This window comes from Spermophilus citellus (genome assembly GCF_964194105.1).
Source record: "Spermophilus citellus genome assembly, chromosome: 7".
Classification (NCBI taxonomy): Eukaryota; Metazoa; Chordata; class Mammalia; order Rodentia; family Sciuridae; genus Spermophilus; species Spermophilus citellus.
The window spans coordinates 83525751-83548476 of NC_138188.1; the positions used below are offsets into that span (position 1 = coordinate 83525751).

Consider the following 22726-nt stretch of genomic DNA (forward strand, 5'->3'; position numbering starts at 1 on the left):
TAGTTCCGCTCGGCAGGCGAGGCGGTGTGCCCAGCGGAGGTCTCAACTGTGTCTATTGAGAGAATGGGTGAATGTCTAGGAGGGAAGGCGGCCTCTCTCGGGTCGCAGCTACGCAATGATTGTGACCTATGTAATTAAGGTCTGCTTTGAGTCCTGTGTTTTCACTATTTTACCATCCTCCTCCAAAAGTAAGTACTGTATAAAAGAACAGCAGAGGGATTCTACTTCTGAAATGTTAACCCCTTTTTCCCACTGCCCCACAACCACATGGGAGCAGATCTTTCTGGCTTGATTGTTTACGTTTAGACAAAAAAGAATATGTCCTGGACGATATTATGCGTTTAGAATATCAAGATGTTATTTAGATTACAAAAAAAAAAAAAAAAAAAAAAAAAAAATATATATATATATATATATATATATATATATATATATATATATAATGTTTTTGGGTGCTTTCTTTTTATGAGAAGTTATATTTATTTTTTTATTGTGGTAAGGTTTTTTAAATATAAATTTCAGTTGATTTCTTAAGATATTAAATATTGAAGATATAATGTGTCAAAAATGATTTAAAAATCTAAATAGTATGAATAAGACTGAAGCTTAGGGAACATCATCTTCAGTAGTGAGGTCATGGACAGCCTTGGAGATTGTGTGGCATCGAAGCAACAGAATGATTTTAAACTGAGTATTGCACAGAAGTTTATCAACATGAACCAGTTACATATTTGTTCTATGTTTTATTTTTTATTTATTTATTTATTTATTTTAGAATGGTGATGTTACTGCGAATTGAACTCAGGGGCACTCAACCACTGAACCACATCCCCAGCCCTATTTTGTATTTTTTTTTTTTTTTTTAATTAAAGACAGGGTCTCTCTGAGTTGCTTAGCAGCAGGAAGATAATATAGTTGCAATTTAAGTAAACCAAATAACTGAGGCTTGGTTTGAACTTGAGATCCTGTTTCTCTTTCCTGCATCTTTAGTTTTTTTCTATTTTTTATTTATGCTAATATATGTAGGTGGATAAAATAAATATTAATAAATTAATGGAATTAAATTCCTGTTTCTCTTTCCTATTCTGCTATTCAGGAAACATTAGCTGGACCTATATTTTTACAAATGTTAAAGATGATTTAATACAATCATATACAGATTATGAAATTTAGTTTAAAAACAAAGTTGAACTAAGCTGCTGGTTTAATTTGTTAAGATATTTCTAGATTTAGCAGAAAGATAATATAGTTGCAGTATAAGTAAACCAAATAACTGAGGCTTGGTTTGAACTTGAGATCCTCCTGCCTCAGCCTCCGGAGCCACTGGGATTACAGGTGTGCATCAAAATTTTCTTCAGTTCTCAGTTATGGTCCAAAAATCAAGGGACTCCATCATCAGGCTAATCTTGGTAATAACTTTTATGGATCCATAAGTGAGGCCCGAGACCAACAAATGACCAGTTTCACAACACTGTAGGGGCATCAGACTCAAGGAGCAGAGTATCTTCTGAAGCACCTCTTTACCACCAATGACTTGGAACTTAGCCACTTCACAGAGGAAAGATGGAAGAGCCAACTTGAGGTCAAATTTCTACCACCCTGAAAAATTGAAGGTATATCTGTTTTTCTATTGTAGATATGTTTCTTTCACCAGAGTTGGTAAACTGATAATACATACTCATTAGCTAAATAAAATAAATAGCCAAATATATTATAATATTCAAATATTATAATATATACTGAAATGTCATGTATAGCATCTAATCAGGAAATAATTTTGTTACAGGCATCAGCTAGAAAAATGGTAGAGGTGCATAGACAAATGGTTGATGTGTAATAAGACTTGTGATTGCATTTATGCACCACAAAATGCCTTCATTTTGTCCCTGATTAGAAATCCCCTACTTTCGGACCTACCTCTCCACTGCAGTCCACATGGAAAATAAACCCAGGTAAAGGGAATTTTAAAAGAAAAGAAAGGAACAACAACAACAACAAAAAAAAAAAAAAAAAAAAACACCTCAGTTTATAGATAGGGGAACTGAGGCCCAGAGAGAATAACTGAACTGGTAAACTTGAGCATTTGACTAAGTAAATTAGTTTTGTGACTTGGGACAATTTACTTAGCTATCTCTAAGTCTTGGTTGTCTTTTTTCCAAAATAGGGATTTTTTGACAACAGTTATTCCTTGTGATCATTGTGAGGATTAAATGAGAAATTACATATAAAATGCCTAGCACAGGAACTGAGGCTCAGTAAAGAATTACTGAATTATTATTACTTGCAAATATTTGTTGAATACATACAACATTTAAGTAAAGACTATATAAGGATATTTTCAAAACTCCTGATTCCCCCTAAAAACTGGAAATAAACCACTTATAGAGGTAGGTGTTTTTGCTCATTTCTGCTGGTTAGCCCGTGGACTAATTGCCAATTAACTGGGAAAGATTTGTCAGGACAGCCCTTGTGCCATTCTTGCTTGTCCATAATCAGGAAAATTCAAGACTTGGGCTCATAGCCTACATCATGGCTCAGGAAGTAAATGTTTCTGCACGAAAATGCAGAAGTGAATTATACTTTCACCCTTCACGACTGCAGAATGCCTAGAAAACACTCAGGACACACTTCAGTCACCAAATTAGTGTGGGCATGGAAGTGTCGGTATGTTTGAGGTTTCATCCATCCTGACCATTTCAGCACAGAAAACCTACATTACATCCTCACAACCACACAATTGTATTTCTAGTTTTTCCCTGCATCTTTGTTTTTTTTTTTTCTATTTTTTATTTATGTTAATATATGTAGGTGGATAAAATAAATATTAATAAATTAATGGAATTAAATTCCTGTTTCTCTTTCCTATACTGCTATTCATGAAACTGTAGCTGGTCCTATATTTTTTACGAATATTAAAGATGATTTAATACAATCATATACAGATTATGAAATTTAGTTTTAAAAGCAAAGTTGAATTAAGCTGCTGGTTTGGGGCTGGGGATGTGGCTTAAGCGGTAGCGCGCTCGCCCAGTATGCGTGCGGCCAGGGTTCGATCCTCAGCATCATATACAAACAAAGATGTTGTGTCCGCCGAAAACTAAAAAAAATAAATAAATATTAAAATTCTCTCTCTCTCTCTCTCTTTAAAAAAAAAGGAAATCATGGATTTTTAGCTAAAAATTATTTTTAAAAAAAGCTGCTGGTTTAATTTGTTAAAGATATTTCCAGATTTAGCAGGAAGATAATATAGTTGCAATTTAAGTAAACCAAATAACTGAAAACCTGGATATTTGGATTTATAACTAGTTTTTATTTATTTTTTTAAACGTAAGAAATTTATTAGTTGCTCAAAACATTACATTGATCTTGACATATCATATATCATGCATTTGATTCAAATGGGGTATGAATTCTTATTATTCCCCCGTGTACAGATTGCAGGATCACATTGGTTATAAAGCCACGTTTATACATACTGCCATACTTATAACTAGTTTTTATTATGTGCTTATGAAACAATTCTTCACACAAGAATTCCCTTCAATACCAAATTCCCTAGCATCCTTAAATTTGATTCAATTTTTAATTGTTTGTTGTTAGAAACTAAAAATTATTTTTAAAAGATATATCAAAATTATGTTTTTTTCCTATATTTTGTACTATATGTTTTCCTTGTGAATTTTGGAGTTCAGAACATAGGAAAACAGAAATATGTGCAAGCTCTGGGTTCTGGCTTAAACCATCCTCAAAAACCTATATCAGTCTTAGAATTCCCTTATATGTAATTCACTACAGAACAATGGCAAAAATCAATCTAGGATAAAATCTATCTAAAATCTACCCTGTTAGGTGCCTCAAAGTGTAACAAACGATAGTTGTTTGGATGTTCCTGCTTCTGAATAGTAATGAATGACCATTTGTACATGAGAAGTTCACATTCAAATTGTCCTTTATTTTAAAATCATCACCCTGGGTCTTTGGTTAATGATGTCTATCTGGGCTCCAGTGACCTCATTAGGAAAAAGGTTTTACTGATGATCACTAATATCACTTGAAGCTCTAAAATCACATATGATTTTTAATTGCACTGGAAGAAGAGGAATATGGCTACAAAATATAGTTGTCATAGATTCATAGCCATAGTGTTTCATTGGGGAATTTGTATATACAACACTTCCAGCTCAGGCAATATACAGGCAGCACAGACAGTGAGAAATGCAGATGGACAGAGGAAAAAGAGGAAGGCTATATGCATTCTAATTATAAAGAACATCACAGCCCTTGCTCCTTCAAACATGAACAGCAATCATGGGGATGGCCGAAATTATGAAAGGAAATATTTTCTTGATTTATTTTGTCATTTATTAGTTTATAAATATTAATGCTGAGTCCCTAAATAAAATTTTTGCAAAAGGTAATCTTTAATGCAGATAAGGAACTAATGTGATTGACTACTTTATTTATAAACTAAAACAAGATCTTCATCTTCTCATCACCATCAAATTTATTATGAGGCCATGGTAGATATACTAACGAGATGCACTAAGTGGAAATATTGGTATAAAATAACCAAAAATATGTTGTGCTAACTTTGAAGCATCTCTCCACACTTGTTTATGATGTGATGAAGACCCCAGGATTGAACAGAAAACAGAAGCTACTCAACAAGTTTGCAAAAGCTCCTATTCATTGGTTTTTGACTCAGAACTCAAACATGATTCAGCCCAGGTCTGCATGCCAGACACTGTGCTGTGTTGCCAGGGATACCAACATAAATAAAAAATTTGTATTATGCATAATATAAATCCATATTGAATATACTCTTATGAAGAATCCTTAAGTATATGTTACTAGAAAAAAATAATTGCTATCTATGTAAACATGAGTTAACATGGGAAATCATCCAGTAAATTAAGTAGAGAGGGTGCACTGATAACAGCAAATACATGCCATTTAATTTGGCATATGTTATTACACCATATAGTACTAAATTGTTCAAATAACTGTGAAAATAACAACTAAACTCCTACAGTATAAATAATTTTCTCAAACTGGAATGCTTAAATGATTCACACATTATGATTCTCAATAGGACAAGAGTTTCTCTTTCTAACAAATACATGTGTAATTGCATTGTCTTCCTACTAAGGTTAATGAGAAATAATTAGTTTGCTTCATACTCTTTGCCACTTATTATGAGACATATCACAGTATGTATATGAACAAAAGGTGTGTATGAAAAAGAAATCCAGAGATTTCTTTCTGCTTTCCTGTGTGCATATAATCTGGTGATATACTCTCCACCTTATTATGGGGTCAGAGTTGTCTGATAAGGAAGAAACTGAAGTAATATAATCACAATGCCAGGGATCACAGCCTGACCAGAGTAGCTCTATTCGTACAATATTTTGTCCTCTGTAAAGCCAGGCTACAGCCATGTAATAGATGATAATGGATTCACTTGGGCATATATCTCAATGAAGAAAACTTCTCTTCTTCTACAACATCTGATCCAGTTGTGAACATATATCAAGAATTGGAAATACAATAGGCAGGGTGCAGAAATCCAGATTGATTACTAAATTATTGTGAGATAAAGGGTAAAAAACTTTCATGAGTTTCAAATTTTGAAGTAATTTTTAAACCTTCTTTAAAATAGACTAATACCAAAGCGTAACACATTATATTGGTTAATTTAGGTGATTAAGAACAGTGATTCTAAACTTTAGTGTGTGTAAGATTCACCTTGGATGCATGTTAAATATAAAGTCCTAGACTCTGTCCCCAGTAATTCTGATTCTGTAGATCAAGGACAAGATTTGTGAATGTATACTTTAGTAGGTGTCCCAGGGTCTCTAAAATGGGTAATATGGTCTGGCGTCCACCAGTTCAAAACAATGACTCTGAGAGTCCATAAAGACTTTAGTTGCCTTCTGCTAGAGTTTAGCAGGGAGAGAACAGATGTGCCCTGCTTTTAAGTTACTCATGATCTGCTCAGGGGGTCAGGTGCCAAGACAACAAACCACCTGATAGAGATAATAAGTACTTTATAAGCAGCATTTTAAAAGTTCAAAGGTAGATGCAATTATCTCTGTCTGGGGTTGGGGAGGAAAATTAAGTGGATTTTTTTGGGAAAACAATTCTTAAGAAGTGGCATATGGGCTGTTATTCAGTTAACTAATATTTGTTATTTTTTAACAGCTTGTTCATATTGCCTTTTCATATGCTATGGATATCTGTGTGTGAATCAAAAGGCATACAGTCTTAAAAATGGCCTTTGCAATCGGCTTTGAACTATGACCTCCCCTTCTTTATATAGCCACCATAAACTGTGGCTTCTCTCTTTTACTGATATTGTACTTAGAGTTATGAAAAGCTCAGAACCATGCTCTGTGTCCCTTTTTTGGCTAAAAATGGTTAATTTGTTTTTTAATTTTGGTCTATACTATTCATGATATATATAGTCATATTGCAGCTTTTACCACCAAATATCTTACTTCAAAGTAACTGCATGTGATAAAGCACACCACTTTATCTACAACTGCTTCAATAAACTGCTGAGTAAGTCAGATTTATTTGAGATAGTTTACATCACCAGCCACCCAACTTTAGAAATGCAAAAGAAATTTTAAGACCTACAGAATGAATGCACAATCTAATGTTTTCCTCCAGAGTATGAGTATAAACTCTTCTCTATTTTATACTTTTATGTGGAATTTTTGAGACATAAGGATTAAAAAAAATCTTAGACCCAAATCAAGCTTATTTTTTTCAAATAGCAAAAGAACTTCTGATTGCAAAATTCTAATATTACAATTAAAGTACAATTACAAATAAAGAATGTATATGATTGGCACTTGAACACACGCACATTTACATGTAAGTACAGTGTTTAAATATTTTGTTACTTTATTAATGTTTTTCAAGTAAATATTGTCCTACTTCAAACTATTTGACAGATGAATTATTCTATTAAATAATTAAGGCTTACCCAGTGGAAAAGATTTCTGTCCCAGAAATGTCAAGGCTATTAATTAGTTTCTCTAATCTGCAGTCTATATTTAGCAAAGGATATGCTTACCCTCCTCACCCCCTGCTCTCCACAACAACACTGGAATTAGTGAATAGCCCAAAGAAGACAGGCCAGGTTCATAAAGCAACTCCAGAGAGACTTCATGGGGCTGTCCCAGGTCAGGGGAGCCCTTATCCTTCTTCTAATCTCACCTCTCTTGCTTGTGACTGAGATGACATTGTATCACATCAGGAGGGAGAGAAGAGTACAACAGGCAGGATTATTCTTTTCAATATTCCAATTACTGAAAAAAAATCAAAATTTTACAGAAAAGACTTTAAGTGTTTAACAATTATATTTTTATCTACATGCATACGTTCTTCTATGTAATGGTTATACCCACCTGAAACTGGAATTTTGAACATTAAATGAAATGCAGAGAAGGAAAAGGGGGTACCAGAGAACCTTGAGCCATTTGGCCAGCACAGAAATGAAATTAATAGAGACAATTTCAAATTTTGTTAAATTTTACTATGGCCTTCGTATATAAAAGAAAACATGTGAAAACTCTGTGAATGGAGTCCTTTCTGTTTCATCCTGTTTCTCAAATGTTTTAATTATACCAAAAATCTTCCCTTTTTAGAGTGCCTCTGTTGGCAGCTCATTTATGATACCTTGTGTCTGCCGCCTGATCAGTGGTTCCACAACTGAGGTTTGCTGATGTGTGGAGGTATTTAAGGAACAGCCAAAAAAATATTTCACCACTACAAAAGTGTGATATAATGAAGGAAAGGTCAGAGGCAATCTGGAATGTGATGAAGGGTAATTATTGAAGGTTAGTAGGAGAAAAATCGATTCAAGGACGTTAACTCTTAACAAAAGGGAACTTCGTTGGTTGAGGTACAATATCAGAGAAGAGGGTGAAAATAGCAGTTTTTGATTTTTAAATGTGTATGTGGGGTTCACAAATAACAATGCCTGCCAAACAAATTAATTTATAATTATACTAGATCACAAAAATGAGAATTTTCTGAAGCAAATCTAATAAATTAACATTCCCAAGGCACCAACTGTGCAGGAGTTACTATGCTAGCTATGATGAAAATTTTGAAATAATAGTAAAAATAAAAGATTGCAGGCTTTTGGAGATTTCTTTTTTTTTAATCATTGAACCAGACTTGGTTGATTATGTATGAAATGAAAGCCGAATAAAATAGGAAAGCTCTAATGCCCTAATTTCAATCATAATGTTTGCCATAGGTGCAGACTGGTATGACTTGGCAAGCTTGCAATGCACTCTTTATGAAATAAAAGACTAATATTCTTCATATATCACCAACAGTGCAAACACAAAAGTGTATATTATGAACACCTTCCAGATCTAAAAGCAAAAGAGTATCTTAAAGGTGAAACAGAAGGCTAGATGAAAAGAATTCAGTGTCAGAAAAGCAAAGATTTTTAAAAGAGGTGAGAATTTAAAAGTTCAATTCTTAATTTCTGAATTTAAACAAAAAAAAAAACAAATATGTTGAATAAAGAAGTTAAAAAGCAACTCAGTCTCATGGGCAAGTGCAAATAAAGAAAACCACAACCACAACCAACCAAAACCAATCAGAGTGGTGTTCCTTGTGGGCCCTTTCTGAAGATTGGTAGAAACTGCACTTTTTTTTAAATCTGTTTTCATGCTTGTCCAAAATCTTTAAAGGGAAGAAAAAAAAAACAGCACTATATAAAAGAAGCTCCTTTGAGATTTCTAAAATTCATACCAAAACCTTCTAGGTAAGGGAACTTACCAGATTTGGTATCTGATCTTCAGTGATGGACCCAGAAGCAACCTCGGTTTATTTGGATTATTACTATGCTACCAGTCCAAACTCTGACGGCAAGGAGACCCACTCCCACATTCCTTACACATCTGTCTTCCTTCCCATCTTTTACACAGCTGTGTTCCTGACTGGAGTGTTGGGGAACCTCATCCTGATTGGTGCATTGTATTTCAAACGTGGCAGCCGACGATTAATTGACATCTTTATCATCAACCTGGGTGTCTCTGACTTCATTTTCCTTGTCACATTGCCTCTCTGGGTGGATAAGGAAGCATCACTAGGACTGTGGAGGACAGGCTCCTTCCTGTGCAAAGGCAGCTCCTACATGATCTCAGTCAACATGCACTGCAGTGTCTTCTTGCTCACTTGTATGAGTGTTGACCGGTACCTGGCCATCATGTGTCCAGCCATATCCAGGAAATTCAGAAGAAGAGACTGTGCATATGGAGTCTGTACCTGTGTCTGGCTTGTCTCCTGCCTTCTGGGGTTACCGACTGTTTTGTCCAGGGAGCTCACATTGATTGATGGTAAGCCATACTGTGCTGAGAAGAGGGCTACTTCAGCAAAATTGACATGGGCCCTGGTAGCCTTGATATTCACTTTTTTTGTCCCCTTGCTGAGCATTGTGAGCTGCTACTGTTGCATCACAAGAAAGCTGTGTGTCCATTACCAGCAATCAGGAAAGCATAACAAAAAGCTGAGAAAATCCATAAAGGTCATCTTTATTGTGGTGACAGCCTTTGTCTTCTCCTGGCTACCCTTTAATACTTTCAAGCTCCTGGCCATTATTTCTGGATTGCAGCCAAAACTCCATTTTTCTTCAGCTCTTCTCCAGCGGGGCATGGAGGTGAGTGGGCCGTTGGCGTTTGCCAACAGTTGTGTCAACCCTGTCATTTACTACGTGTTTGACAGCTACATCCGCAGGGCTGTTGTTCGCTGCCTGTGCCCTTGCCTGAAGAACTATGACTTTGGGAGCAGCACTGAGACATCAGATAGTCACCTCACTAAGGCTCTTTCCAACTTACTTCACACAGAGGATTTTGTTAGAAGGAGGAAGAGGTCTGTGTCACTCTAAAATGAGTTGTGACATTTCAAGACTTGTTGGTGCTCGTCAGGAATAATTTTTATCAGCAACAAAGAAGAAAAGCATTAAAGATAAGATTTATATTGCTTGATTAAATCCAAGGAAGATTTCATTTTTAGAATGAACACCAAAATACATTGTGAATATAATAAGCCACGTACTGTATTTTCAGCTGAGTGACCTTATTTGAACTTTGCAATCAAGTCAACAAGACAATTCTCATCTGTCCTTTGAACTCTTAGATAAAGGCTCCTGCTTGGACCAGTTGCTGTCTTCATGATTATTAATGTACTTTTTTTTCTCAAGAACTATGATATTTCAACCAGACCTCCCTTTATATTACCTTTAAAAGATTCTGGCCACACTCATCTGGTAAGAAATGTGGTGGCAGTGTAGATAACAAAATATAGAGTAGACCTGTTCTCTATAATTGATTGTTCCCAAGTTACTAAGATATTCTGGCCTCAGTCTTTAAAATCTGTTATAGTAATTCTTCATCATCTTTCAGTATAGACTTTTAGCCTATGCCCATTTACAATAGCTTTGGACTGTCAAGAAAAAGCTCATGAGGAAAAATCATTTTGAAATGTGTTTATGATTTAGGATATTATCACTTGGTCATCTAGAACATAGTAAAAATAAGCATATTCTATTGTTAGAAATGCATGTTGTTATAATGCTCTAGAAACTTTTTAATGGGGTTATGCCATGCTCTTTATTTTCATTGCCTTTTAAGTTAGGATTTGACTTTGCTTTAATTTTATGTTTTAATTACCTGTTGTCTAGTCATCAAATGACAAATGTTACTACTAATATAATTAGAGCTGGACAAATACTTAGACCCACCCCCATACAGATTATTATTTTGTTTTCAATTAAAATATTAATGCTGTACATTCCCTATAGCATCATTTGATTGATATAATCTGAAGATGAAATCTAATAACACTGGAAGACAGGATGATTCAAATTGAAAAATGTCTACAAATGTAATCAGTGTTTTTATATGCATTTTTCCAAATCTAGACACCTTCTTGAGTTCTTTACCTAATAAAATATTTAACAAGTCATTAGATACCCATATTCCTTTTAAAGACTTTAAGATGGACAACATGTAATTAGCAGCAACCAGAAAAGGCTTTTCAGCAGCAAGTATACTATTGTAAACATCTTTGGAGTAAAGGAAAGAGTGGATTGTTTTTACCCCACTGATGACCCAAATGAATTACCATTTTATTTCTAAGTATTAGATTAGAAATAAGGAAAAACTTAAGAATATTTTCAGAGACCAGGCAATTTAATTCTCTATCCCATGTATCTCTTACAATAAGTGAAATCTCAAATATTGGACATTGTCTTATATCATAACCTGTTTAGAAGTTGAAACAGTTATTGGTTAATTTTTTAAATTTCTCTTAAACCTCTCTTTAAAAAGAGATATAAATGCCCTATACAAATATTATTTTATAAGTATTTATGTTTAATACTCAATTAGCATTAATACCAATATTCTAACAGCCTTTTAATAAGTTATGATTATTGGAAAAAAGATAGGGTAAATCAAACAAGCAAAGCTTCTTGGAAAACTTCAAAATTGAATTTAAAATAAGTGAATAGATCTCCAAAGGTTAAACACAAATAAAATATAGAAGGTAGTAGACATACATTTCTTTAAAACAATCAATAAAAGTACTATCATTAACCAAGAAAGTTATTGCCTTTTAGAAATATTACTTTAAAAAATAGATGATTCAATCAGATATTTGTTGGAAAATTAGAAAATCTAGTTTAATAGTTTTAACTTCATTCTTAATGTTGGGACATTGAGAAAGTCATTTTAATCTTTCATACCTAGCAGGGAATATTTATGTCTATAGAATTCTCAAAGACATTATAAGATTAATAAATATAAATAAAATCTTTTTAAATATTGAGTAAATATTTATCATATAAAGCAACTGAATTTCTGTTAATCAATTATTGAGTGTTACTTAAAAATTACCAGTCTAGAATATCAAATGATGTTTAATCACTCTCATTTAACAAATATTGAGAACATGTCTTACTTTGATGCCTTTTGTTTTTGCCAGTAATAATCAAAGTGCAACCAAATAAAAAATATATTAAATAAATATGGTAATTATGTGCTTTAAAAATGGTTAGTATATTTTATATTTATAATGTATCAATTGTGGAAGGAAAAATAGGTAAAATCTTATAGATAGTATAACTCTGATAGAAAAAATTTAAAATCTTGGCTGAGTTGGTATGTTATTGTGTATCATATGGATACAGTATTCATATTGCTATCACATGCAATTATATTCTTGTAGCATTAAAAGTTTATTATTGGGGCTGGGGATGTGGCTCAAGCAGTAGCGCGCTCACCTGGCATGCGTGCAGCCCGGGTTTGATCTTCAGTACCACATACAAACATAGATGTTGTGTCCGACGACAACTAAAAAATATATTAAAAATTCTCTCTCTCTCAAAAAAAAAAAAGTTTATTATAAATTTTTAGTTGTGTGCCATTTTGTATGTTTTAATACCATAATATTTCTCCATGTTTAATATGAATTTAATTCACATATATATGTAGATGCAGATACATGTAGAAGCATGGACATATATTTATAATTTCAAGAATTTTATCTCAAACTGCTCCAAGGGCTAGTTTGTGGCAATTTAATGTCAACATAGAACAAATCAACACTCAGTGCCAAGAATTTTCAAAATATTAATCTAATATTCTAACATATTCATGCCTTGCAGATTACCTCCAAACTTAGAAAAACAACAAAATGAAATTTATTGATTCAGAGAGAATGTCTAATAAGAAAAGCACTACAGGGTTGGGGATGTGGCTCAAGTGGTAGCGCACTCACCTGGCATGTGTGAGGCCCTGGGTTCAATCCTCAGCACCACATTAAAATAAAATAAAGATATTGTGTCCACCTAAAAAAACTAAAAAAGTAAATATTTTTTTAAAAAAGAAAAGCACTACAGATTAACATTACCTATTGTTATTTGCTAATGCTTTCCAAAGCTACTCCAGGACTTAATGACAAATATAGAAGAATAGTCATCTCTGAAGCATTTCCTAAATAATTTTCCCTGAATTTATTTTTCCCAGAACACTCTTCTAAGCCCTGGGCAAAGTTTTGTTTGATAATTTTCAAATAAATGTAATCAAGGCACACACAGTCACAAGCACACATTTATCCCATTTTGACCATAGTGAAAGATTAAAACTAACCTGATATTCCTTGAGAGTCCTGTGATCTGTCCATACTAACAAGTCAAAACCACTTGTGTGTTGAACAGAAGTTATAATAATGGTTTTAGAGGGAAGCTATGTGCGTGACTGAGAGTAATCTATAATAAGGGGTCATAAGTGAATTTTTAAATAGATGCAGAAATGCACAGCATGATGGTAAAGTGATTAGAAGAAATCTTTTTCTATGATTCATCTTAACTCCTCAAATCACTCTCTATTCTCCTTAGCAATCTCAGAAGTGAAAAATGACTCGTTGGGTGTGTGTGCCCCAGAGAAGAATAAGCCTCCGTTTTCCTACAGAGCTCATTCAAAAAAGCCAAGTGAAACTAAAATAATTGCAAATTTACTTCTAAATCCAGGCCATCAGTGTAGGCTGTTAGCAACATGATGGCCCCTGTCTCATTAGAAAGTGAGGTGCCTTCAGGAAAAAAATAGCAATATATTTGTGAAATATTAGCAAAGTTGCTGGCTATTGCAAATTCCCTTTTGCCTTCCACAAAGGCTGATGTGCATTGGATTTCCCCCTGCAAATAAAAACTGTGGTTCTTTTCTTTAAGTTAACAGTCTTTGTTTTTATCAATTCCAGGAGTAAGCAGTAATGACTAGGATTTATATTTAAGTGTGCAGGGATAAGCAACATTATCAGTGACCAGGTTTTATATCACAGATGTAAACATACCTTAAGATGAGTTGCCCTCATCCCTCTTGTTGTCTTTGTCATTTTCTTAACAGAGCTACATTTCCTAAATGAACTTGATAAATGAGAATTGCAACCTAAGATAAAACTACAACATCAAAAAGCAAAAAACAACTTCTACTTTGTTCATCCAATGTATAAGACTACTAATAAAGATTCTTAGGACTGAGTAAAATATAAACTCATATAAAATGTACATTTATTAACCTAACACTGAGAGATAAAGTATTCTGTTAGTTCTGAAGACATTATTAAACTAAAAAATTCTTAGTTCATGTATCTGAATACCAAATCTCTAAGATCCAAAGGTATTTTAAATACATGAAACTTGTAGATTTGGCATTATGTGATGGAATTGTGGCTAAGTTACACAAATGGCCCACTTAAAGCATTTGTGGTACAAGTTCATATCATGTTTATGATTCTTTGCATACCTAGTAGAGGATGTCACCAGTCTGACATTATTTAGTGATTTTCTTATTTGCTAATTAAAAAGACTCAATAATCAACTAATTTCCAATTGCACCCAGGTTAACAAGAATGTGGCTTCATCAGTGAACACTTCATGTTTATCAACATCGATAAGAAATTTAACATTTTTATCTGAGTTCCTATCAATTCTGATTATTAAGATTTCATTTCCATCTTACTATCAACTCACAGTAAGGTTAAAAAAAAGTTCTTCTTGCTGGCATATTTGTGATCTGTATCAATAAATGCGCTCTGCTATTTGCTCTTAATAATACATCAGACAGAAGATAGAAGGTGACAAAGACCTCAGCAAACAACTCTGCTCTTTCACTTATAAAGACCCTTTGTATTTAATAATTGTCAATTGCAAAACCTTCATAAATCCCTAAATTTGTCAATTCCATGATAGCATATGATCTACTCCAGACAGATTTAGCAGAATGTAAAATTCCAGAGCTACTGCCTGAAGTATAGAAAATAAAAGTTGAATTAAAGTGTCAATCCTAAGCATTCGATCTGACTCACTAGCCAAGTGACTCATTCCTCATTGCAAGGATTGGGTCAGTGGTTTGAGTTTATGCTTTTTATGCTGTAGACCTGTAGAGTTCCTTGAAAACCGTTAAAAAGTCTCACACGTGAAACTGAATGCAAAGTATCTCTTGTGCGCAATACATTATAACAGCTGTAAGTTTGTTAAATCTCCTTATTGTAACTGGTAAATTTAAATTTCAGTCACCTCATTCAAAATGGCTTCCTTTCTCTTATACACATATACACACAAATACACACGCATACCATGTACAAGCATAACCAATAAGCTTACATTGGATTTTGTTACTAATATTCAGACTAAAGTAAGTAGTTCAGTTAAATATGGCTATTTTATATCCAGCTGACAGAATATATAATTCAAGGAGAATACAAAACAAAGAAAAAATAGCAAATAGAAAACACAAAACATAATAACATGTATAAATATATCAATATTTACAAAAAGAATAAATCGATTAAAATTTCCTACTCAAAGTTTAAAGAAATGCCCTGCAGCACAATCAGTTTTAACTACCTGTAATCTATTATTCATCCAACATTTTATTGGATTTTAATATTTAAAGAGGTAGAAGTTGTTTCTTCCTGGAGTTTACAATTCACATACTTACTTGTCTGTTTAATTAAAGAATGAAGTACTGACTTCTCAAAAAGAGCCTAATATGTAAAAAGAAAATTAAAGTCAAGTAACTTTCTTTAGTCTTTTTCAATGCTTAGGGGAAAGCCCATACTTTGTCCATATAGAAGTCATTTCATGTAACTGCCATTTCAGTAGGGTTATTTCCTAAATGTTGCATTTCCTTAAAGAAGTGTTCACATTGACATCCCCAACTGAAAATACTATCACTGTTCTTAAAATTTTTAGACTCAATAGATTATTTAAACACAAGTACACATCTTAAACAGCATTTGGTTTATATTTATTTTGAAATGACAAACTTAAAAAAAATATGCAAAGTAAAGTAGATAACTTTACAAGAACCTTGCCCAGATACAGTGATTTAATGAGATGCCCTCTCCTTTACCCTCAGTTTAGAGCAAAACCAAAACTGACAACTCAGGTAGAGAAGTAGTAAATGAGAAATGAAACTTAGCCTGTGGTTTCATTTTTTAAATAAAAATACAAATTCAAAGGACTTCAAGGTTGATGGAAACTGCTACTTTATTTCTAATGGAAAAGGCACTCATGAAATGCAGACCTGACTCTTGTGCATTAATGAAAACAGTATAAAATCAGAAAAATTAGTAAGGAATTGAAAAAAAGTCAATGCAGAACTCCACAATTTATGCAGTCCTTAGGATTTCAAATCATACTGATTTCATTTCTATAACTAAAACATCAAAAATATGGTAAATAAACTTAAGAAAATATTCATATGATAAATAATCATAGATGGCCAAATTAAAATAACAAAATGCAATTTCTACCTATAAAGTTGGAAAGAGAAATTGGACATTAAATACTAAGTCCAACCAAGATTGTCACCGTAGAGTATGAGAAGGAATTATTGAATGTCATTTAATTAATCTTTCTAAGGAAATTTTTTTTAAATCTCTATCAAAAGAAATTCCACTTCTAGAATTTTATACTAGACAATAAGTATGACAATGTGCAAAGATATTTGTATACACATTTTTATTGCAGCGTGGTTTGTAAAAGTAGAAAAGTGAACTTTTCAACAACCTGAACATCCAGAATTGACTGAATAAGATCTGCATATATTCTTACAACTGAATAACTATGCAGCCATTAAAAACACTATAAACTGAAATGGAAAAAATCTTCCTAAAAATTTAAATAAGATTAAGTTTTAAAAGTAGTCTAAAAGAGGTGCAGTGGCACACGCCTGTAATTCCAGTGACCCCAGAGATGAGGCAGGAAGATCGAAGTTCAAAGCCAGTCTCAGAAACAGTGAGGCGTTAAGCAACTCAGTGAGACCCGTCTCTAAATAAAATACAAAATAGGGCTGGGATGTGGCTTAGTAATTGAGTGCCCCTGAGTTCATCCCTGGTAAACCCCCCCACAAAAAAAAGAGTATCTACAAGATGATCACATTTATGACTATTTCATTTATATAAGAATGTAAAAATAACTGGAACCCTATTCACCAAAAACATTCTTCATCACTATTTGAAGATAGAGGTGATTTTCATTTTTTCTTTCATTATTTCTTGTATATTCCAAAAATAACATACATTATTTTTATAATAAGAAAAAGAAGCCAAAATTTAGTTCATTTTTTTAAAATGCAGTACATAAGATAAAAGTAGTAGCCAAAGTAAATTTGTTGCAAAACAAATTCTGAACAGGTCCTGCTGTTCTTCCTTGTACTATGCTTTTCGTCTGTGAGTATAACCTCAGCATAAGCTTGAGACCTGCCGTAATGATCTTTGGATTCTCTCTAGGAAGGACTTCTTTCACCCTTACAAGTATCTAAATTGCTTAAAAGCAAGCAACAGTTTTAGAACTGCTATGCATTTAAAGTTTTAAAATGGTGATGACCATTCTAGCATTCAAATAGATCTTCATTTCCCCATGCTGTCCCTTAGCGCATTGCATCCTAAGTATCAAGTCACCTGGTGCCATGTCTATCTACCAGTTAGGAGAACACTGCCCTAACTCTGGAGCAGTGGGAAGGGAGGGGAGCCCTGTCTTCACATTTGAATATCCATATTCTTGTTTGTTCCATATCAGGCACTCTTGATTGTTGAGCTAAACTGAACATACTAGAAACATCACACCATTGGCTAAAATTAAAGTGAAGAATTCTCAACCAGTAAATATTAAAAATTTATATTTTTATTTCATTGTGTTGAATTTCTTTGGCTTCTGGTAATGTTGTAACTATGAGGGATGGAGAGTCTATTCCAATCCCACATCTTTTAGAACCAATCTTACCACTGTCCTTTAACTTTTTAGATCATTTTAGCCATGTTGTGATTTAAAAAAAAATAAATGATGCAGTAACTTTCACTTGATTCCCATTCAGATCCTTCTCTATGTTACATTGATTTTTTTTAATTAAATGAAATATTTTTCTGAATTTATATCCAAAAAATAGATATAATCACCATGCAGAAGTCAAGGGTGCCTCTGGCTATTACTAGAATATCAGACATCTTTCTACAAACTCCATACTAGGTAATATGTAACTTACATGACTGTGAACTTTTGAGAGGAAGTGAGAGGAATATTATGGAGTCAAATAATCTATTGGAAGATGAGCTCCATAATGGCTATGAAAACATTACAACCAGTATATTGCCTTACTGGCATTTCCTGAAAAGAGCAGAGAAAATTTTATGAATTATATTTGAGAACTATTTTGGTTGAAAGCAATATAACTATATTTTTAAATTTAGCTCTATCTCTAGTGCTAAAGCGGAAAATGTTTTAAAAAGATGATCAGAGGATATCCCTGTGACTCTGTCTTTCTTATAAGTTTCTGTAAGCTTTTCAGCTATTATTAATACAGATGTGTATTACATACAACTAAGTCAGAAATTATATATAATTATACATAAAAAGAGGGAGGGAAAGACTCTACTGAGACACAGTTTTGCTCAGAACATAGGAGAAAATGCTAGCTATAGGCAAGAATTTCTTTCTTCGAAGGTCAACAGCTTTTCTTGGCTTCAACATTTTTGATGACAAAGTACAGAAAAATCCACAAATAAAGATCTGCAAATGTTTAAAATGCTCTATCAGACCCAAAATTCCAAATATCACAAATATATTATGCAACTTTTTTGGTAGAATCAACAATTTTCTTCTCTTGAACCTATAATCGTGCTGCTCACAACACTGCCCTCTGGAATAGTTAGCAGATTTGAGCCTGGTGGGCAGGGGAGGACAAAGAAAAGGTGGGAAGTAGGAAATAGCATCATCATTGCTGCTAATTTCCTGTTTATTTTAGGGAGGAAAATCTTACCCTGTGTTTTTCACATCTAAAGTTATCTAAATATTTTTAAGGTTTTTTTCTTGTTTTGTTTTGTTTTGTTTTTGAACATTGCTGAGAATCAAATTTAAGGCCCCATACATGCTAGGCAATCACTCTGCCTAATTTATAACTCTGGTCCTGATTTTTGCATCTAAGAAGACTAGCAAAACCAAGAGGCTTCTTAGGGAGTATTAGAGCAGGCAGGTGGAACCCCAAAGAAAAACGCCTGCGTCTGAGGACATCCAACCTAATGGGGAATTGAGTAAATGTACCTGCTGCACACCCTGCCCCATTCCCTCCACTAAGGATGATCCTGCCAAGAGTAGCAACTATGAATGGATCACTACAGCCACTACCTGTCTTCAAGTAAATGAATAACCTCCATATAACTCTAATTTTCTTTTATCTATTTCTGTCATGCCTCTCTGCTTTCCTTTAGGGTCAAAACAGCATTAGTGGTTTTTAACAATTAAATGGCTGTATATGCAAAACACAGAAAACAAGAAACAACAAGAAACCCCTCCTACTGGTAGAAACAACATATTTGAAAATTTCCAATGTTGAGATCCAATTAAATTCAGACATGAATTCAATTAAATTTAATGTGCCAACTTTCAAATGGAAATTTGGTTCTCTGCATTTTAAAATGTGTAGGGCTGGGGATGTGGCTCAAGTGGTAACGCCTGGCATGCGCAGGGCACTGGGTTGGATCCTCAGCACCACATAAAAATAAAATAAAAGATGTTGTGTCCACCAAAAACTGAAAAATAAATATTTAAAAAAATTCTCTCTCTCTCTCTCTTTCTCTTCTCTTCTCTCTCTTTCTCCTCTCTCTCTCTCTCAAAAAAAAAAAAAATGTGTAGCAACTGTTTATTCTAAGGCAGGCATGTCACAGTGTACATGCTAAACAGAATTAAAGATTCATTTATGTAATTGTTACAGAATACAACACAAACATTGTTCTCAGAGGAATCATTAAAATGATCTGATCCAACCCACTATTTTTTAAATGGATAAAAAATGAATAATTTATTTATAAGTCAAATCTTGTGTTTAAAAAAAATGAACTAGCATACATATGATGACAAACGTTGTTGGAATGTTGATATGTGACGTTCACACTGGTAAATAGCTACTGCCCTAAGTCCTCGGAATGCCCCATCCAGTCATGGTCCTCTACTTTCCTAGGAGCCCTTGGACCTTCAACAGTAAGCAGCTAAATAATCACCACATTATAAACAAGAGCCCTTTCGGATTCAGGGTCCTGCACTGAGAGCTATGTCCTTCAGGATTGGTTGGTGCCTACAAGTGCACACAAATTATATAATTTTCTGGGGTCATCCCTGCATGCAGTCAATGACAGAAATTTAGATTTCTAGCTTTAGTGGATACTTGGTTGATCTGGCTCCCTTTCTCACACATTCTTTTTTCTAACAATATTAAAGGATTGTCCAACCCTCCACCAGGAAATCCGTCTCCTTTCTCTCACCTAGCTCATTTATTTTGATAAAAGTTGAACCCACTCTCTGCCCCAAGACAAAGACTTAAAGAATTTCAAAACCCGCATGCCCAGGGTGAGCATGTGCTAGACCAATCAGGATGTCAGGAATACAAAGTCAGAGTTGCTCTCTCTCCCACATGACCCAGTGAAACTTGTAGCCTCCTCTTTAACAACAGGAGATACAGTCTTACAGTTTACATTATTGACTGTAAAGACAACAGCCAAGAAAACAAATCAACAGAAAACATAGAAACCTGGATGTCTGTTGGCACAGCTGAGCCTGTAAATCAATCAATCCTGGAGTCTTTCTTATACCTATGCCTTCTGAGAACCTTAACTTAAATTTTTTATTTTGTTATTTAGGCCCACTTAATTGAATTTTCTTTTACTTAAACCTCAGGGAGCTAACTCATACACTATTCCTCAGGAAAGTTTTTATGAAGATTGTTCGGTAGAATCTCTGTTATGCCACAAAGTTAGAGACCAAAGTAAAATTTATCAAAATATATGGTGAAGAGCACAAATTCAAAGAGAAATTAATAGTTATGGTCCCAGAAAAGAACCACTCAATAAACAAAGTTAAATAGATAGACCTGGATCACTTAACAAGAGGATTTGTGGAGGAATTGTTAAAATGATCTGATTCAACCCACTATTTTCATGCTTTATTCTTATTTACTTCTTTTAAAATTTATTTTAAAATGTATTCAGTGGGTCAATCTTTCTCTGCCCTTGTCCAAAGAACTTGGAAGGTCCATTAGCTTAGTCTTTGGAAAGAGTTTTGAAGTCATAAACCACAATGTCAATTCAGAAAATAAAGATCAACTTCTGTTCTTTCCTTCCCCTCATCATTCACCTACTCACCAGCTGCTTAGGGAAAGGTGGAGTGTGGATAAGGCTGCCAGATTTGGTAAACAGAAATATAGGATGCTTAGATAAATTTGAATTTCAGATGAATAGAATGTTACTTTTTTTTAGCATGAGTATGTCCTAAAGATTGCTTTAGACATACTTATCAGAAAAAAAAAAACATACATTATTTATCTAAAGTTCAAATGCAACTGAGAATTTTATATTTCATCTGACAACCCAGGTGAGGGCAGGAAGAAAAGGTAAGTGGATTTATAGTCCTTACTTTGTTGAGTGACTTCATGTTCTTTGGGCACGGCAGATGGTAAAGGTGACTCATGTGGGACTCTTGTAAGGATTCTTTGAAAATTCATTGCATCACAGTAGAAGCATCAACTCTCAAGACTGAGTGATACCTTAGCATCACCAGGAGGTCCACCCTTCTTTAGGCTCTGGTCAACCTGTAGGAAGGCTCTACAACCAGTTACCACCTCCTACAATCCACCCATTGTCCATGGGAAACAATAAGCCATCTTTGCTCCCATGTAGCAGTGATCTGCTGTCTTGATGACCAGTATGCTAAAGAGCCAATTTTTCCATCAATATTTCCCAGTTGGAAATATTTCCCAGTATGTCAAGGACATACTGGAACCACACACTAAAATCTCCAGGTAGTGCCACTGAAGCCCCTATTTGATGGGCTTGGTGTAGGGGGTACTAACTCTTCCAAGTGGAAAAGGTTAGGGCCCTGTAGCATAGCTACTAGTCACTCCTGAGGAAGTCTCACAAAACCCTTCTCTTTATTTTCTGAAGGAATACAAGAAATATGAAATGTGTTCTCAGAAATTATGCTGTTTCCATCTACATATTATAATTTAGCAACCTATTTGGGAGCTTTGCATTTATTTTATCTTGATGCCTAGTTGAAATTTCAGTTTTAACATTCTGTTATATATGTTTCTTTTCTGGGAAACTTCTCACAACTTTTAATATAGCTTGACTAAAGCAAAGCTTAAGGAGGCACTGAACTGCTTTCCTAGGCTGACTGTCTCATGCATGACCTCTCCCCTTGACTATTGACTTAAAATATCTTCTCCATTTTAAAAAAACTGGAAGGAATTTTAGGGGACTAGATTGTTGTATGATTCCTGGGGAAACTACAGTCCTAAAAAAATTCCTGTAGATGATAAAAACATCTTCCCTTTTTTGTATTCTTCTATTTCATTCTACTAAATGTCTCTCACAGAAGAGTTTGGTCTTTGGGCTTCCAAATAGTGTCAAGTCCAAGGTCTTGGGACAGCAATATTGGACCAAGGAAATCAGGGCTGTGGGTTTTATGAGATTTGGCATACACAATAACCACTAGCTATGAGTTTTGGTGAGGAACCTGTAGGAGACCCATTTTCTTGTGTGCGATGGGAGAATTTTGGATTACATAGTTTCAAATGACCCACCTTGAAAATCCTGTGACTTTGATTCTAAGTTTACAAAGGAGTAGGGTATGCATGCTGCAATGATC

The 22726-nt window shown here is 34.1% G+C and overlaps 1 protein-coding gene across 3 annotated transcripts; it reads left to right on the forward strand.

Annotated features, from left to right (window-relative positions):
* Nucleotides 1-24: 24 nt before the first annotated feature.
* GPR15 (G protein-coupled receptor 15) lies at nt 25-12381 on the forward strand (the record flags this gene model as incomplete). Of its 3 annotated transcripts, none has more annotated exons than XM_081302701.1 (2): nt 25-188; nt 8955-12381. In XM_081302701.1, the coding sequence occupies 2 exons, from the start codon at nt 116-118 to the stop codon at nt 9911-9913; spliced, it is 1032 nt and encodes a 343-aa protein (XP_081158827.1). In that variant the 3' UTR covers nt 9914-12381. The 3 variants fall into 3 exon arrangements, 2 of the variants coding, with proteins under 2 accessions (XP_081158827.1, XP_081158826.1); XR_014023138.1 differs by lacking the exon at nt 8955-12381 and adding an exon at nt 776-1069 and having other exon boundaries at nt 68-188; XM_081302700.1 differs by lacking the exon at nt 25-188 and having other exon boundaries at nt 8831-12381.
* Between the last annotated feature and the right edge of the window lie 10345 nt (nt 12382-22726).